This window comes from Paralichthys olivaceus, chromosome 8, assembly GCF_024713975.1.
Source record: "Paralichthys olivaceus isolate ysfri-2021 chromosome 8, ASM2471397v2, whole genome shotgun sequence".
Lineage (NCBI taxonomy): Eukaryota > Metazoa > Chordata > Actinopteri > Pleuronectiformes > Paralichthyidae > Paralichthys > Paralichthys olivaceus.
Window position 1 is genome coordinate 4654033 of NC_091100.1, and position 18866 is coordinate 4672898.

Genomic DNA, 18866 nt, shown 5'->3' on the forward strand with positions numbered 1-18866 from the left:
TTAGTTGTTGCTTTAAATATGCGGTGAAACTCATTAAGAGCTGAGACTGACTCTGAGTGGTCGAGTGTGTTTGGTGACGGGACCAAACACACTCGACCTGGCTGCAAGTGTGCAAGATGATGGCGTTCAAATCTGAGATAGTTTATCTTAATTTCTAAATAAGCATGTAACACATGATTTATACCACCCTATAATGTAGTGGTGTGCAGCCAGTAATCTATTTATAAAGCAGCCTCCTGGGTGTCAATAGAGCGAGTCATAGTTGCTGGCAAATACACAAATAAACAATCACAACTATATCATAGCGTGTTATAAACCATTTACCACATGTCTGCGTGCTGCTTATGAAAGCTAATTCACGGTTGATGAAATCTGAATTGATTATCTGACTAATTGTTTCAGCTGCAGTTCAAATTCATTGTCTGATAAGTGAGATATGTTCAGTGATCGTAGCCACTGCACTGAGGGCGTTCAGTTTGATTTGGGGTCAGTGGTACAGCAACTGGACGTATTGTGGTGGAAAGACGCCGACTCGGCCTCGGCAGTGTCCCTTCCAGGTCAGCGAGCCGGAGCAGTCCAGCAGGTCAATGACGTCGCCACGCAGGAAGTGGAGGTGAGTGGTTTGATGAGGGGTGTAGTCACAGAGGGCGTGAGCCACACGAGGTTTCTAGACAAAGACGGAGCAAAACAGTGATGTCAGACGAACAGGTTTGCATGTAACAGCAGTCGAAGGTGTTTATAGGAGTAACTTAACAAAGATTTGTCATACCACCGGAGCTGTTTTTCTCTCTGGGTGTGAGTAGAGATGGGGCGAGGGGAGGGATTCCTGAGAGCTGCTTTTATAAGGGTTAGGGTAGGGGTTGTGTCCAGGGTGGGACAGCAGGCGAGGGGACGAGGGAGGGTCTCTGAGACAGATGAGTTTCTCCACGGCGATGCTGTGAGTTCTGTAGAAATCCACCAAACGGTTGAGGGAGCAGAACGACTCATCCCAGATGCAGTACTGACCGCCCGCCTCCAGGACTCGGAAATGTTCCACCCTGTCGCCGTAGCTGCAGGATTAAAGAGGTGGATAAAGAGAAGTGAGGAAGTTAGGCAGGTACGTCTGCTGCGTTAAGCTCCAACACCTGCCGCTGCTTCATTCCTCGGCCTGCGTCTTTGTGCAGAGTTCACTGAGGCGTATTGTGCATACCTCTGTCTGCATGAGTGACGAAACCACGAACGTCTCTCAGGATATGAATGTGATAATCAATCTTCTCTGAGCGGAGAAGGAAACCAAGTAAGAAACTATGTGAGTGAAGATATAAATAACTAGAGTGGCACTCAATATAGCGCTTTAACTCTGCCAAGGCCCAACTCTTCCTTAAATCCAATCAAGCTGCGCCAAATTGCATACACAGAAATGAGTCACCTCAATATGCCTGAATTATCATCCATGAATTATTCCCAGGGAGATCTGTGTCTGACAGAGAAACCGAGTCTTAGGCTATGCTAGTGGCTTCGATGTAATACTTTGAATATCAGCATGCTAACATGCTAACGCTGACTTCAAACAGATGTATTGTTTTTTTTATGTTTACCATCTTAGCTTAGCATGCTAATATATCCTCATTTATTGTCGTTAGCAGTAAACACAAAGTATAACTGATGGGACTTTAACTATACTGGATTATAACTCTGACCCAGTGGTGGCGCTGTGGTAAAGTTAATGCACCAACCGAGGAGAACATAAACAACTGAACTGAATTTCCTAAGATGTTCGGACATTTCACCCAAATTAAAAGAAATGGGAACCTCGTGCTGGTGCGATAGGAACTGGAAGGAGAAAACTTAAGTCTTAAGGATTCATCTTCTGGGGACCATGAACGTCGCCATGTACGAATCTGTGACATCGGTGACTCATCCCAATTTCAAAAACAAAACCAGATATTTCAGTTTGGAACAACGTGGACTGACTGAACAACCTATGATAGTCTGTAGACAAACAATGAACTGATTCATAAAAACTAAATCAGCACATCAATCAATGATGATAATAAAATGTTGGAAGACTAATAATAACCTCGATTAAATAGCGTGTCCACCGAGATCTGTCTATTGACTGGTCTGATGAGTAATCGTTATTAACCATGTCTCCTCCCTCACGCCAACAACTTAATCACCTTATTATCCTAAGAGGAGGTGAACAGTATAATACATCCTGTGCTGCTCCTCTGACAAAGAGAAATGAATCCACCTAAAATGTTTTGGTGATTTACTGGTGTTGTAGTTAATACTGTATGACGGGGGTGGAACAGCGGTGTCCTCACAGCAAGAAGGTCCTGAGTTTGAACCCATCTCGTTACATTATAGTGTCTGTACATTGTCCTCATGTCTGCATGTGTTTAAACCAGTGTCCTCCCACAGCCTCAAGACATGTAATTAGATTTACAGGAGATATTGCCTGTGGTGATGTCCCAATTCTTTACAAGATAATTTTTAATCACATGTTTTTGTTTTTAAATATACTGTTTATGTCATAACTGAACAAGAAATCAATATACTTGACTGTTAAACAGAAAAGTAAACAACAATAGTTGAACAGAAAAGCACTAATGTTAATATCAATTAATGGCTTTGATCTATTCAAATGTCATCGATATACCAGGGCCCTGAAACTGAAGCAGCTTAAAATTCAGCCGTCTTCAATTCTATTTTCCACATCCGGGATCTTTCCTGCTGTGGCACGTCCAAAATATCTTCCATTAAAAATAATCGGCCTATTGTGGGACAGAGAAGCGAATCAACAACACGACTGTTGTGTATGATGGAAAATCACACTCTCATCGAGCGCATGCTGCAGGTGCACGTGGGTAAAATAATGAATAGGTCAAAACATCACAATTGCTGCAAACCTTTGCTGTTTAACAACTAAAAAAAAAATCTAATTCTTGAGCAGTGTCGCCCCCTATTGCTCACTTTAAGGTAGTAAACTTTGTAGTTGTACTGTACTATATCTGCTGATGTATATAAACACAAATAACTACACTTCTTACCTCCCAGTGCTCGCAGGCAGACAGATGTTGAGTTTTAATGTGTGCACATGTGGTACATGCGTGTGCTTGGCATGTGTCTGTTGCATAATGTACCTGTGTTTAATTAAGGACTGTAGTATTACATAATGCCCCAGTTATTATCGAACACATTTTAATCTCCCCTCAATCATTAATTGTGTCCCACGTCCCTTCGTTGATCCAAATTACACTTCCTGCTCTCTCACACACACACACACACACACACACACACACACACACACACACACACACACACACACACACACACACACACACACACACACACACACTATGTTGGCACGGCTGTGATATTTTTAGTGGATTTTGTGGAACATATTTAAATAGTCTGCCGCTCCCCTCCTCTGACCCTGACACATTCACAGACACGTGGTTGCTCTGACTTGCTAATGTGCTCAGTGTGATGGAAAACAAGCTGCTGCCTGCATGTTTCATACAACACGTCTGGTTCCACAGTTTATTCCATCAGCGAGGTGATAAACAATGTTATGGTTGAGAGATGTGAGCCTGGAGCAGATGTTCAGGTTGCGGTTAGGACAGTTAGAAGCTGAGTATGAGGAACTTATTAAACCAAAACATGGCGTACAGGAGCTGCATCAGGCTGCAGAATTAAATTTGACTTTGGCTCTTTCAGACAACACCTCATCCTGGATGTGGATAATGTCCGTGGTGCATTCACTGACCTGACAGAGACAGAAAACTCCCCAGGCGCTGATTCACTCTCCCTCACCAGGAACACTCCAGCGTCCTGCCAGCGCAGCCGCTGCTCAGCCTCAAGTCTCGACACCCGACCTGCAAACCATCTATTTGAACACACAAGAATTTAAATTACACAGCAGTGAGTACCGTCTGATTCACAAATCAAGTCAGTTAAGAACATGAGTGGTTCTCATGCTGTAGATCAGGACCCCAAAAAGAGGAGTCAGAATAACAGAGGGTCGCAGAATTATTACTTTTTTTATAACTATTGTGCTTAAAGGTGAAGCACTTTTATTTATAAACCATATTTCATTCACAGAAGTAGATTCAAGGTGCTGTGGCATTAAAAACAACAATTTAAGAGTAGAATGAAAGAGTTTAAGTTATAAGAGGCAAAAGAAATAAAAAAGTATAAAATCTGTATAATTGAAAAAAAAAACAAGTTGGGGTAAAACAATACAAATTAAAATAGAATGAAATATAATGATGCGAATCGAGATTTTCTAAAAAGGCATTTTTGAATAAGAATGTTTTCAGTCTAAATTTAAAAACTGCAACTGACGAGGTATTCCAGCACTCAAGAGGTCCGAGTGCTTTGCACTATATATATATATATATATATATTAGCAAATTAAGGCTTTAAAATGGTTTCAAACTTCTGAGGGGAAATTTTTATGTTTTAGGTTAAACACTGAGACATAATCTTTGGTGGAGACATCACCTCATTTTAAAGGGTTGCAAGCCAATAATGTTTTGGTCCGGTAGTTACGTACAGGCAACAACAATCAATAGTTTTGATGGGATGAGCACTAAAGATTTATATAAATCATATAAATTGATCTGTTATTTTTAGTGAGTAGAACATCTGAGGAAAACATTTTACCGATGAGGAAGGAGGGAAATGTAGTTTTCAGGGATGTAGCCACGTTTCCCCAGAATCTCGGCTGTGAACCAACAAGAATCATCCTCCATTTCTGTCACCTAGAAAAACACACACTTTTATTTTTACTCTGTCAACATGCAGCCTTTGGCAAATTTCCCATTTTAAAACGTCAACACAAACACACACACACACACATACCTTGATGATGTCCCCTTTCTGGAAACTGATCTCATCTGCTTCTGATGCTGTGAAAGAGAAAAGAGCCACCGCCTCCATGATGGACAGAGCGAGCAGTCAGCCACAAGAATGGCTTCACTTCATGAATGGAGACAGAGAGAGTAGAGCTGTGTGAAGAGGGCTCAGTGGAATGATGACACCGTTACAGGATGAGATAATCAGTGTGTGTGTGTGTGTGTGTCCAGCTCATTAGTTAATGAGGAGAGTTTTCAGTGTGCGTGTGTCCCTCTGTTCTTCCATGTGACATGAGAGTGTGAGCACGAGGAGGAAGTGACTGTCCTCCATCCACGGACACTTTCCTCTCTGAGGGTCTGATGACGCGTCTCCTACGGGGAAATAAGTGACAGTGGACGGAGGTAAAGAGAAAAGAAGAGGAGGAGGGAGGGATGAAAATAATCTGAGATGTGTGATGACCTGAGGTGTTTAAAGCATCTTGTTATAGTTATTGTCAGAAGACTCTGCAGAGGTTGAACTGAAGCCACATTAAATGTTCTGTTGGCCTCATATCACCCGTCTTTACCTTTTGGTATCATTCATATTAGAGTGATACAGTAATTGTAGACATTGCTTAAATACAATTATCGTATATTCACAGGATGACCCAAAAACTGAGGTATGTGTGTATTATTTTTCTCTGTTCTTTATCCTGATGGACGTTTCTACACAGGTTCCAACTTAATGAACCATGTCAGACGCATCTGTTCCACTTCAGTAGCACAGGAACGAAGCTACCGCTACTCGTTTGATGCCTCTGCTACGTGGTCACTGCAGACGAGGTGCAACGGTGCCAAGCTGTCGCCCCCGTCGATGTGTGGATGTCCAGAGGGTGAGTGAGCGGAAGAGACGACAGTTGATTCCGCCTGGTGAGCTGATGGCGAGCGATGGATGAAACGAAGCAAAAGAAATGTCTATTTTTGGGTTCAGGTCAAGTAAATGTTTGGGCCGGTGGAATAAAGACATATGTAACAGCATTATATTAACTTTATATTTAAAAAAAATCCACATCTTATGAAAGAAATTTCTTTATTTTCCTAATTCAATATATATATATATATATATATATATATAGTGGAAATCTGTATCAGCATCTGTCCCCAAAAAGTCCTGTGTGGCTCTAATCACAACAACAGGGAGGCACATGTAGTTCAGAGTGTGTTGTCCATCACTGATAACAAACCAATCGCAGCGTGTTTGTGTATGTGTGTCAGTAACAGTCCACTATAACTTCCTGTCCTGGTTCTGTGTCTTGATGAGTGTGTGCGGCGCTCGCAGTCAGTATGTCCTGCAGCAGAGAGAGAGGAGAGTTGTGGACGTGGTCACTGCTTTGACTCAGTATGTCCAGTTTCTCGTCCAAACCCAGAGACCTCAGCATTTCACACACACCGACACACACACTGTCGCCGCTCTCGCTCGCTCCTTCCTTCCCGACCTCACCACAACGTGCCCCATGGGCGATGTCTGCCTCTTTAACCCGATCAAACCCCTTCATTCCCGGTATTTTTCTGATCTCCCGGCCCCAGCTGCATCCTGGCAGTTCACAGGTCACCTTGGCGACGGTTGCCGGGGCAGGAGTGGCATCCAGTGGCTCTAGCGACAGAGGGCAGACAGTCTCTCTGAGCGTGATCAGCAGCTGACAGGCCTTCAGACCCACGGGTCTATCGCAGTCGACCAGACCGCTCAACAAAGCCGAGACGACTCCCTGCTCGACCAGGTTACTCAACGCACCGGCCAAACCTGACTCCACCCCCTCTCCGTGTGTCCCAGTGTGTGTGTGAAGCGCACGAGTCTGATCAGAAACCGAAGCGTAAGGGTGAAGCAGAGCGGGAGGCGTCTCTGAGCCCTTCGTGTAACCCCGGTGGCCTGAACAGGCTTTATCCATCAGCAGCTCGGCCAGCTCCAGAGTGTGAACTTTGACCTCCCAGTCCAGATCAGCGCTGCCTAGAGAGAGGACGGAGCTCACAGAGTTCATCCGCAGAGAGGAGGAGGAGGAGGGAGACGACAGAGGAGACGTGTGGGAGGCAAGTGAAGAGAACCAGGCGATGAAATATTGCACAACTGCTCTCCGGGCGAATCCCTCTGTGTCTTGTGAGAGAATTTCAAGTAGCCGGGTCACAACGTCAGTCTGCAAGAGAAATAAACAGAGAGGATTATCAGTACAGTCGAGTACATCTTAAATAAACTGGAGGAGACGGTGTTACAGTTGGCTTTGAGATTATATCAAGTTCATGAATGAGGGGCTTTGATGTGTTCCTCACAAATAAGAGTGAAACCAAGAGTTTAAACTATCTAACCACCAACTATGGCTGGGGATCAAACCACCGATTCTGCTGTACAGTGGACGGCCCCCTCGACATCTGATCTGCAGCCTCAGACGTGTCACATTCATTACATGAGCCCATGATGTAAAACCTTTTAATAAAAACCGGATAAAGCCACAAAGCACAACTGCTCACTGTCTGAAACTACAGCAAGTTCTTTCCTGTACGTTTGTGTTTTTCAGAGGAATCCCTTCTGCCTACCTGCCCCTGTGTGAACGCTGCCCCCTGGTGCCAGCTGTGTTCCAGTGTCTGTGCCAGTGCAGATATGGCACTGGCTCGCACGTAACTCTCTGGGTCCTGCAGCGCCTCCCTGAGGAGAGGAGTGCTCCAGCAGCCGGCCAGCAAAGCGTCGCACATCTCCTCGACTGGTTTCAGGACACTTGCCAGTTTTCCCAGAAACTCCACAGTTGAGTCTCTCACCTCCCAGCGCATGTCGCACGCACGTTTCTTCACAACGTTGATGACATCTAACAGGGATACACACACATAAATGCAGTATTATGTAATTAACACAACGTACAGCCACAAAAAGAGCAGTTTGAAGAGTACATTTGAGAAGGCTGCTGGTGAACTTTACCTTTTCTGAGCTTCTCTGTTAACGAGGAGAGGTCTTCACACACACTCATCCACTTTAATAAGGCCTGGTACGACTTGTGTATCACCTGAGAAACACAGATACTATAATGTGGAATAGCTTTAAATTTTTAACTTTCTAAGCAAGAGACGGAAATATAAAACTGAGGTAACTATATGTAATATGAGACAATAAGTAACAACAAAAGAAAATGTAAAAGTTGTGTTACCGGAACACAACGTACACAGACACACATACTTACAGTGGGGTCAGAGTCAGGATTGTTCAGATACTGAATCAGAACTGTGACAACCTCAGTCAGTTTGTCTTTCATTCCTGGAACACACACAAGGAAAATATAAATTATAATCTAATGTTCTAATGTTATTTAGACTAATTATTTATTGCTATATATATTAGTATCTGTCTGCCCATTACATTATCTGTAAAGGTGAAGGAAACATGATGAGAAGAGTAAGAGAACATTTTCTTCCACAGCAAGAGGCTGAGTTTTTACCTGGGCTGCTGCTGAGACCCATCAGAACCTCTAAAGCACATTTCTGAACTTTTCCAGAACCAACAAGGTTCCTGAAAACCTCAGAACAGCCAGAGGATGAGGAGGAAGAGTCGCCACTGCCGATCCTTAACAATGACAGAACTGCAGTGATGATTAAAACCGGAGGACAGGGGAGTAAGTCAGGAGGCTGAGGGGGAAAGACAGAAACAGTGATGTTAGGCGGCTACAGGTTATAAATACTGTCTGTTTCCTCCTCTGTATAATCATGTGTCCTCGTATTCTCACCATGAGTGTGATCGGTGGCGTGTTGGTCAGACACACACAGATCATAGAGATGCAGGGTGTTTTAATCTTCAGCTGTTCTGCAATTGAATACTGATGCACTTCTATAACAAGAACAGAAAATATATTAGTTACATTTAAATTGAACTTTTAACTTGTTCCCTTTTTTCTAATGTGTTAATCACAGTGTGTTACCTGCAGCGTTTGTGCCCAGGAGAGTGTGACCAGTTATAATGTGGAGGGGCAGCAGTAGTATTCTCACAGCCTGAGCTGTGTGGACCGTGTCTCTGGAGAAGAGAAACACAGAAGAACTATAATCAGTTCAAACTGAGGTCGTCCTGGTGGAGCTGAACGTGCGTGAGAGTGTGAACAGATGCTCACTGATGATGATGACCTCCGCGGAGAAAAGCAGCTGCTGCACCAATGAGGTCAGACGGTTTGCTCACGTTGAGCATGGAGGATAGAAGACGAGTGACACGTTGGTCTGGGACACAGTCATCAGTGCCGGAGCTGCTGAAAACACATATAGAGAACTTACAATTCAATCTGAACCTGCTTATTCAAATGTCTGATTGTTATAAATATTTAAGTTTACGATGCCTTGTTGTATCGTTCATACATGACTACAGTCTTCAAACCAACAAACCATTAAAGCTCTCTGTCATTATGATGGAGCTGGTCTACCTGTATGCAGCCAGAATGATGTCCATCAGAGGGAGGGTGAGTTGACTGTATCCTGCTGTCACCAGCTCCTCCAGAGAGTCTGCGACTGTCCCGAGCACCTTGTCCCGGAGGGGCTGCCTGGCCCGAGCCAGGAGCAGAGCCAGCAGTTTGAGAATCTGCTCACTCTGATGGAGCCGAGTTTTTTCTTTGGGAACCAGCGACTCCTTGAGGAACTTCGAGATCGTCACGAGCACAGCAGCGTAATCTTGGCTGGAGGGCTCTACGTCTGTGATGGAGGTTTGTGGCCTCTTGTCTTTCCTGTGATCCTCAAATGTACCGTTACATCTTGGCTGAAAGAAGAGCAGGGTGTGGGCGAGCATTTGGTTTGCAGCGGAGGCAACAAACAGACTTGAGTCTGTCTGAAGTTGTAGGAGCGGCACGATGAAATCTAGAGAATTAAAAATACAAAAAATGGTAAAATGTTCTGTTGTCTTTTTAAACAGCATAAAGTGTGAGGAGAAGGTTTCCAACATGAAGAGTCACCTGCTTGTACAAAGAAAGTGAGAGACTTCGAATGCTGCAGCATGTTCCTCAAGCCCTGGATCCAGCCAATCCGTATACAGGGATCCTCCCACAGCCCAGCATCACGCCAGTGCTGAGGGTTAAACGCAAGGTCCAGAACGGAGCCCTGCTACAGAGGGCGAAGTGTCGGGTTACACTCAGCGCCGGATGGATTTAGAATACGAAGTGATAATAGTTTGGTAAAAGTACGTGACCTCTACCTGAAGCGTTCTGAAGCCGTCCTCAGTGGCAGCTATTAAACCAGAGAGCTTGAGAGTGAAGGAGATGACACCAGGGTCTGATGATGTTTCGTTAACCACAGCGGAGATGAATTCAAGCAGACATGGGATGGTCTCCTGCACAGATCCACCTTCATCGGGAAAGGGGACAACAAGTCAAATTAAACCTTTTTTGTTAATATGCTCAGTGCATCAGGCCTAACATCAAAAGACAAGTTAAAGGCGCCGTCTCAAGAACTTTATGAATAAAGTTCACAATCAAAGCAATTAACTGAGTAATCAATTAAGAAAAAAGTTAAAGTGCAACTGTTTTAATGGCAGTTTAACAACCACTGATGCCTGTTTTTCCAGATGTGGATCTGAAAAACTAAATATCTACTACTACTTTGATAACTGATGAATAATGCCTGGTTTAAATATGTCATGTCTGAATATATAAACTGCAGATATTGATCAGGATAATGAACTTTCATGCAGGACCACACTGTCGACCAGTCTTTATTATCCAGTTAATAAAGCAAGTGTGTGTGTGTGTGTGTGTGTGTGTGTGTGTGTGTCAGGAGGAGAAGACAGAGAGTGATGGTGATTAAACATGAATGAATGAATGGATGAATGAATGAATGAATGGATGGATGGATGGTACTGACCAGCCTCGGTGAGTCCTGTGAACCAGTCCAGCAGCTTCTCCAGGCTGGTGTCATCGGGCAGAGAGGACCCTGAGCCCCGCAGCACCTCACACACCCGGGGCAGCAGCGACACACACTCCCGGTCCATGGCACCGATAACTTCCCACTAACACTCACTGGAGCATCCACGTGCAAATACAACGAGGGAGACGCGGTGTTTTTTTTTTAGCACAAGCTAGCTAAAAACACAAGCTGTAGTTTTTTTTCCCTTGTAGTTTCTCTACTCGTGCATCTCGCGGGAGGTTTCCCGGTGTCTCTTTCTTTCTTCCGGGTGAAACGTGAGCGTCACAGTTTAAAAAAAAAAAAAAAAAAAAAGCCCTAGCAACTTTCAACGATCTGTAAACAAATCCCAGAAGCTAAGCTACAACCGCCGGCGCCATATTTGCTAGTTCCATATGTTTTATAGCTCAGCTCTTTCCGCGCAGCGCCGCTTTCCTTCGATCTGGTTCCGGCACGACGTTTCCGCCGCATCGTCCATTTTCCCCGTAGCCGCACATGGTGCCACACCGGCCGGATACCGCCAGCCTCTCCGTGCTTTAGGATTTTTTTTAAAGCTAACACCTCCGTCTCCCAGGCCTGTTAAATGCAAGACACGGTGGACATGGTGGACGACCCCGAGTACGAAGAGGAGGAACCCTCCTTCAGCGACCCGGAGGACTTCGTGGATGACATCGAGGATGAGGGTGAGCAAGCGGCAGGAAAGACGCCGGCTTCGCGGCCTGGTGCTAACTGTTAGCGGTTAGCTAACGCGCTGCGGCTCAGAGGCGGCCGTGCTACGGATGCTACCGCGTTAGCTTGTCCGTTTTTATCTCCATGGTTTCAGTGAAAGACGTTAGACCTTATAAATAGATATATATATAAACATATCAGTTAAAAGTATCATAGCCAACGTTAGCTGATGATTAGCCGCCCACTGAAGCCCCATGCAAGGCTGTGGCCTCGTCGCTGTCATTCGAGAAATGTAACCAGCGCAGCGGCGAGGAGAAGCTAACAGGGAGCATTGTTCACATGTGAATGGAAAGCGGAGGCTCCACGGTGACTCTGTAATCTGGGGATCGCACGAAGCCGCTGCTCGCAACTGTCACCTCGGTGTCGAGGGGAGATATCTGCTCGATGTCCCTGAACCTGGCAGATAAAACGTAAAACCCACCCGTGCCCCGGCTCCACCGGCTCCATATGTCTGAGACGCTTTGTCAGTGCTTTTTCCAAAACTGACTCCAGGGACATCTGTCAGCCCATCACTGCAATAAGTGATAAACCTAATGATGCAGCCCAACACTTGCAGATTCACCTTTTTTTGCAGAGATAGAGCAGGTTGACTGTGGTTCATTCAGTTCAATTCATTTTTGTCCAACCAGCAGTTGAGCAGAAGATACCTCATTGATTATCACATGTCATGAGCAGCAGCAAACACTCACTGGGTTCATGTAAAATTACAGAAATCAATTAATGAATTGTTGCAGCTCTAATTGTATCCTAGCTATTTGCGTTAAAGTGCTCTTCAAAGTTAATGTGTGTGTGATTTAGGGGTTGCACATCTCAGAATATTAAAATTCACAGAGTGATATGTGTCATCTGCCAATGCTGATACCAATCTGAGGTAATAAGGACATTTAGATATTGATATTGGGCAATGATGACACCATCAAACCCCATATGACATAGAAATGTAATTGAGATTTGATTCACAATACAAGTCACAGATAAACCATGATCTGTATGGTAGAGAATAATTAGCAAAACATTTACATAATTCCTGAATTGTTTATTCTGTGAAATACAAGTTTCCATATTGTCTAATGTAAAAGCCGAAAGCGATGTGTTTGTGAAAGTCTCATTCCAACGCTGTTATTTCTATTTGCTGTCACAAGCAAACTGTGTGGTTTTTCATTCCTTTTTTTAAAGTTAGCTGATTTAGATCATGGGATTATCCAGCAGTGATGATATATCTGTTACAGACACCAATAACCCCTGGACACCTTGATATTTAAAAGCAATGTCAGTGGTTTCATGTAGTTTTGAATTGAAGAGTTTCTTGGTCGTGTGATTAGGAAGCCTGCAGGCACATCAGATGAAAGACCTATTATTACTGCTGCCCGCCCTGATCCTTCTCTCCTTCCCCTCGTAGAGCTCCTCGATGACATCCTGAAGGACAAGCCCCAGGAGGCTGACGGCATAGACTCCGTGGTGGTGGTTGACAATGTTCCGGAGGTGGGCCCAGAACGTCTGGAGAAGCTCAAGAACGTCATACACAAGATTTTCTCCAAGTTCGGCAAGATCACTAATGAGTTCTACCCAGTGATCGAAGGCACGACCAAAGGGTACAGTCCTGTCGTCTCACACGTGTGACATGAACTCTTCGTGTCTTTTGTTCGGCCTTAATGTTGAATTTCAGATTAATTTGTTTCTCGTGGTTTCTTTTGTACACGCAGTTACATCTTCCTGGAGTATTCTGCTCCCACTCAGGCCCTCGAGGCAGTGAAGAATGCCGATGGCTACAAACTGGACAAACAGCATACGTTCAGGGTCAACCTCTTCACTGACTTTGACAAGTGAGTTCACATCAGACAAAACATGTTATTAACATACGAACAAACGTGGAAGGCACAATAACGTGACTTTTCTTATTTAATCTTCTCAGGTACATGAACATCAGCGATGAGTGGGAAACTCCAGAAAAGCAGCCTTTCAAAGATTTTGTGAGTGTTTCCTTTAACAGAAAACTTGTTTTTGTCTCAATAAAACTATCGATCGTATCTCGATAAACCAATTTAATGTTTAAGCTCCACTAACTTTGTGTGTTCTTCTGTCTGTTCAGGGTAACATGCGCCACTGGATCGAGGATCAAGACTGTCGTGACCAGTACAGTGTCATCTACGAAGCTGGAGAGAGGACCGCCATTTTTGCAAATGACGCTAAGGAGCCAATCACAGCTGAAGAGAGAGCAGTAAGTAGTTCTTCACGCTTGGAAATGCACGACCAGCACATTTGTGTGAAACATACTTCAACAGAGCCGGATTAATAATGTTTCTGTGTCTTATTACAGCGCTGGACAGAGACATACGTGCGCTGGTCTCCCAAAGGCACCTACCTGGCCACATTTCACCAACGTGGCATTGCATTGTGGGGTGGCGAGAAGTTCAAACAGATCCAGAGGTTCAGCCATCAGGGCGTGTCCCTCATCGACTTCTCACCGTGTGAGAGGTAATCAACATTTCTGCTTGGCAGCTGATAAAATTCTTTTAACTGTGTACATATATACTCATTACCCTCAAGGGCTCAACAGTGATGTAATGTGTTTTAAATGACAAAGTCGATTTACTGCTTGACATCTCAGTGCTGCTGTTTCGAAGTCAAATCTTAAAGGTCCAGTGTGTAGAATCTTGTGATATCTAGTGTTGAAGTTGCATGTTGCAGCTGAACACCCCTCACCTCACCCTCTCCTTCCAAACATGAAAAAGAACCTGTGGTGAACTTTAATTGTCATAAAAACTCAATTTAGTTTGTCCAGTCTGGACTAATGTAAAAATCATGGCGGCCTCCGTAGAGAGGGTCCTCTCGATGTAAATATAAAGTATTTAAATATAAAGGATCTTTTCTGGGGTAAAGAAAACTACAATTCATACAATTTAGATGAAACGAACTAGTGAAAACATCATGAGGATTATTCTACATTAAATTTCTGCCAATAGTTCCCTTTCACCTAAATCTTACACACTGAACCTTTAAATTACAGAGATGAAATATGGCAAAGTTATTCTGCTGTCATCCAAAAAGAAATAATCAGAAACCATCTCTCCCTCACCATTTCTAAAATGCTCAATCGGGCTAAAGATCATCAGTCGTCTTATTTCCGATCTGTTAAATTAGATTTTGCTCACTTAAGAGATTGATGAAGATATTGTAACTAAATTCACACAAGTGTTTTTGCTTGTTAATGCAGAAAAGACATTGTTAGCTTCCATTGTTACTTTTATATTTAGAAGGAAAAGCAGTAGAATTTCCTCAAATATTGATGATTAAATATCCCATGGTTTCTGATGCTCCTTAAAGTATAGTAAAAGCACAGTGAGGCTGTTACCCAGTGTTGGATATTGTTCGCTGAGATGTGCAGAGTCTGAGCTTTCTCACGCTTTATGTGCGGTTGTGATGTCATCAGGTATGTGGTGACCTTCAGTCCACTGATGGACACCAAGGAGGACCCACAGGCGATCATCATCTGGGACATTCTGACCGGACAGAAGAAGAGAGGCTTCCACTGTGAGAGCTCCGCACACTGGCCCATATTCAAGTGAGTTCATTTTATAGTTCTCTTCTTCTAAACTTAGATTTTCACCATCATTGTTTTTGCACTAGTCACTGTTGTGGTGTTTGAATGTGGCCTAATGTTATTTTTTTGTTTTCAGATGGAGCCATGACGGGAAGTTCTTTGCCAGGATGACGCCAGACACGCTGAGCATCTATGAAACTCCAGTAAGTAGACTTACAACAAAATATCTAGTTGTATTTCCGTGGAAGTGTTTGTGTATCTATTTATATTTATCCGTGTATTAAATGTCCAAGTAGCATTTAACACCAAGTTTCTGCTCCTTCCAGTCTATGGGCTTGCTCGACAAGAAGAGTCTCAAGATTACTGGGATCAAGTAAGAGTCCTTGATAGTGATATCCTCATTTACTCCTTATAATTGTGTGTTTTCAGTTGTGAGAGCGTTCACTGTGGATGTTTTTTAACAAGTCTGCGTGTTTGTGTCTTCAGGGACTTCTCATGGTCTCCCGGTGACAACATCCTAGCATTCTGGGTCCCCGAGGACAAAGACATCCCAGCCAGAGTGACTCTGATGCAGATGCCCACCCGTCAGGAGATCCGGGTCCGCAATCTTTTCAATGTTGTCGACTGCAAACTGCACTGGCAGAGAAATGGAGATTACCTGTGTGTCAAAGTGGACAGGACTCCTAAAGGAACACAGGTACAGGGTACAGAGAGAGGGGGGACACAGGAGGGAGCTGACTGATAGAAAATCAAATTCTAAATCTATCGTTTTGTCTTTCAGGGTGTTGTCACCAACTTTGAAATCTTCCGCATGAGAGAGAAGCAGGTTCCTGTTGATGTGGTGGAGATGAAGGGTAAGAAAATAAACACACAAAGGAAACTTCACTCGGTGTTAGTTTCTTGTTGCAGAAGAAGCCTGATCTATTGTTGCTTGTGTTCGTCTTTCCAGAGGGCATCATAGCTTTTGCTTGGGAGCCCAACGGCAGCAAGTTCGCTGTTCTCCACGGAGAGTCTCCTAGAATCAACGTCTCCTTCTATCATGTCAAAAACAACGGCAAGATCGATCTTATAAGTGAGTAGATGGGACGCACATGTGAATCGTTCTCTTGACACTATGTTGCACATTAAAATATGTCACACAAACATCCACTGAATGTGCCACCGGGTTGTTTTTTGTCTTTTCAACAGAGATGTTTGACAAGCAGCAGGCCAACAGCATTTTCTGGAGTCCCCAGGGACAGTTTCTGGTGCTGGCTGGACTCAGGAGGTGGGTGTGTGTGTGTGTGCGTGCGTGCGTGTGTGATACAAGCAGCCACTGATGACAAACTAAACTTTTCTGACACCTCGTATGAGAGCTAAGCTCCTGATTCTAACTCTGATCTGAGGCCCAGTTTTATATATTTGAACTTGTGTTTTTGTACTGATGAGTGTGTGTTTGTGTAAACTTTATTATTTTCTTTCGTGTGCAGTATGAACGGAGCTCTTACCTTTGTGGATACATCAGACTGCACCATGATGAACATAGCAGAACACTACATGGCGTCTGACGTGGAGTGGGACCCAACCGGTCGCTATGTTGTCACCTCCGTCTCCTGGTGGAGCCACAAGGTACACGCTGCTCGCCTAGAGAGACAGCTTCACCCTCGAGTTCAAATCAGTCAAAAATATCAAGCCTCAGTTACATTTCTTTATCATAACGATTTGATAACGACAAGAAACAAAAATCCATATTGGTCGGGCCGTAGTAAAAACTCACATTGACCTGTTTCTGTGTCTAGGTGGACAATGCGTACTGGCTGTGGACATTCCAGGGTCGTCTCCTCCAGAAGAACAACAAGGATCGCTTCTGTCAGCTGCTGTGGAGACCCCGACCTACGACCCTGCTCAGTGCGGATTCGATCAAGGTACCATTTTGTCCTATTGTAATGAAATATACACTCTGTGTATGTGTGGAGCCACTGATGACAAATCTAACTTTTCTGACACCTCGTATGAGAGCTGCACTGCAGCTCCTGATTCTAACGCTGATCTGAGGCTCACAGCATTTTCTCATTTGTTTTTTCGGCACATATTTGAAATTGTGTTTATTTTGTGACAAATCTCTGGATCGGCTGCTCTTCACACAGTAAACCCCCTCTGTCTCTTGCAGACGATCAAGAAGGATCTTAAGAAATACTCAAAGATCTTTGAGCAGAAGGATCGTCTGAGCCAGTCCAAGGCCTCTAAGGTTTGACTTACTCGATTCCTCAAACTATATCTTCCCATTTTTTATGTTTTTCTATATGTTAAGTTAGTTATAAAGTTAAAAGCTGCTCACAGATAATGTGATTTGAAAGTGTTTTGACACAATGTGCTGAATATTTTCTGTGTGAGTAGGAGCTGGTGGACAAACGCAGGACCATGATGGAGGAGTACCATAGCTACAGGGAGAAGGCACAGCAGACATATCTGGAACAAAAGAGCCTCCGCCTCGAGCTCAGAGGAGGTGGGACCTCTCACTTTAATCACCCTTCACTTCCCTCAACAGTCCTCAGATCGAATTAGGAAAATCTCTTGACTGTTTTTTGTTTGTTTGTCTTTTCAAGGAGTGGACACCGATGAGCTGGACAGCAACGTAGATGACTGGGAAGAGGAGACTATTGAGTTTTTTATCAACGAAGAAATCATTCCTCTTGGAGATCTGTAGTCCCCTACGCAGGTAACACTCAAACACACTGTACGCCATGATTTATTGGAACAATATTTAATTTATATATCACGTTTTTATAGCATCAGATAATTAATTAAAACTAAACTTGGTCCATGTCACGTCTTTACATTCAGTCTCTGGAACACAAGTCTTAGTCTCTAACTTGTTCTCTCTCTGTCTCAGTCGTTCCGTTTTTGTGTGGAAGGAGGAGAGAGGAACTGCGTCATTGATTGGAGAAGGACGACGACCACGCTGTGAATCTTGAGGTTCGTCACGAGCCTCAACCTTCAACGTTAGCGACATCATCAAAGCAAGCCTTGCAGATCAGCAGCCACGTCGAGGGACAGGAGAGGATTCTTTCTAGTGAATATTTTCTCTTTGTCTCTCACCATCATCCGCCCCTTTTTCTCCGTGGAACTTGATATTTAGTAATACAGCGTCCTTTTTTCTATTCATTAATTGGAGTCACTCACTCGAATCTCGGCCCCATCTCTCATTGGACCTTCTTCTTCCTCGGGGTTGTTTCTGAACTAACCTCACCATGCTAGTGTGTTATCACAGGGCAGCACAGAGTGCCATACCGGTGTGGGGCGGAGGTGTTGTGACTAAACAAGAAGCCTTGTTAATAAAAGTGTTGATGTGGCGCTATAGTGGCCTGTATCCTCCTCCTTTCAGACTGGGCTTTCACACAGGGAGGGGTTGTGCAGTGGGAATAACTTTAAATAAACATTCAAAGTCATTACTACCTGCTCCTGTCTGAGTGTTTGATTCTTTATTACCACCGTCAAGTACGTTCCGTTTTCATTTCGGAGTCTGTGAACAGGATTCCTTTTGATTCACCTGATTTTTTTTTTTGTGAAGGGAGGCAAACTGGCAGACTCGAGGCAAAACACAATTTTATTTTATTTTCTTTAACAGATGAGATGAGTTTATAAATGGATGTTAATGTAATTATGCAGCACATGTCATCAGAATTAATGGTTAATTATTATGGAATTATCTCCTTTAAAAAGACGTACGGGAAGGCATGTTTGCATTTTGAGTGGGAAATAAAAAATACTTTGCTCATCGTTTATTTGGGGCTCTAGTTTTTTTTCAGTTGTTATCTAAACACATCTGTGATGCATTTTGATCTTATTGGATCCGTGTGGGGGCTGGTAACCCAGGTACTTAATTAAAT

The 18866-nt window shown here is 43.8% G+C and overlaps 3 protein-coding genes and 2 non-coding genes across 9 annotated transcripts; 3 read left to right on the plus strand and 2 right to left on the minus strand.

Annotated features, from left to right (window-relative positions):
• Positions 1–208: 208 nt before the first annotated feature.
• LOC109639591 (GRB2-related adapter protein-like) lies at positions 209–5125 on the minus strand. The gene is made up of 5 exons (XM_020103130.2): positions 4849–5125; positions 4651–4748; positions 3752–3871; positions 770–1049; positions 209–667 (listed from the first exon to the last, which is right to left on the minus strand). The coding sequence occupies exons 1-5, from the start codon at positions 4924–4926 to the stop codon at positions 488–490; spliced, it is 756 nt and encodes a 251-aa protein (XP_019958689.2). The 5' UTR covers positions 4927–5125; the 3' UTR covers positions 209–487.
• A 728-nt stretch (positions 5126–5853) lies between these two features.
• Positions 5854–10985, minus strand: brat1 (BRCA1-associated ATM activator 1). Of its 5 annotated transcripts, none has more exons than XM_020103115.2 (12): positions 10689–10985; positions 10024–10172; positions 9785–9929; positions 9263–9689; positions 8960–9091; positions 8774–8865; positions 8582–8682; positions 8297–8483; positions 8042–8115; positions 7783–7867; positions 7407–7672; positions 5854–7009 (listed from the first exon to the last, which is right to left on the minus strand). In XM_020103115.2, exons 1-12 carry the CDS (start codon positions 10813–10815, stop codon positions 6092–6094), a joined length of 2703 nt encoding a protein of 900 aa, XP_019958674.2. In that variant the 5' UTR covers positions 10816–10985; the 3' UTR covers positions 5854–6091. The 5 variants fall into 5 exon arrangements, with proteins under 5 accessions (XP_019958674.2, XP_019958673.2, XP_069386074.1 ...); XM_020103114.2 differs by having other exon boundaries at positions 9785–9932; positions 10689–10984; XM_069529973.1 differs by having other exon boundaries at positions 8774–8889; positions 9785–9932; positions 10689–10984.
• Positions 10986–11171: 186 nt separating this feature from the next.
• Positions 11172–18431, plus strand: eif3ba (eukaryotic translation initiation factor 3, subunit Ba). Its single transcript, XM_020103116.2, has 19 exons — positions 11172–11410; positions 12856–13048; positions 13160–13279; positions 13369–13426; positions 13546–13674; positions 13774–13931; positions 14887–15018; positions 15134–15200; positions 15324–15370; positions 15484–15694; positions 15779–15851; positions 15947–16069; positions 16186–16264; positions 16467–16605; positions 16776–16901; positions 17147–17224; positions 17374–17482; positions 17583–17695; positions 17870–18431. The coding sequence occupies exons 1-18, from the start codon at positions 11311–11313 to the stop codon at positions 17681–17683; spliced, it is 2043 nt and encodes a 680-aa protein (XP_019958675.1). The 5' UTR covers positions 11172–11310; the 3' UTR covers positions 17684–17695; positions 17870–18431.
• On the plus strand, positions 16308–16386 carry LOC138411319 (small nucleolar RNA SNORD60). The gene has a single exon (XR_011243960.1). It is a non-coding gene; the product is annotated as a small nucleolar RNA SNORD60 (small nucleolar RNA).
• LOC138411315 (small nucleolar RNA SNORD60) lies at positions 16951–17035 on the plus strand. The gene has a single exon (XR_011243956.1). It is a non-coding gene; the product is annotated as a small nucleolar RNA SNORD60 (small nucleolar RNA).
• Positions 18432–18866: the final 435 nt, after the last annotated feature.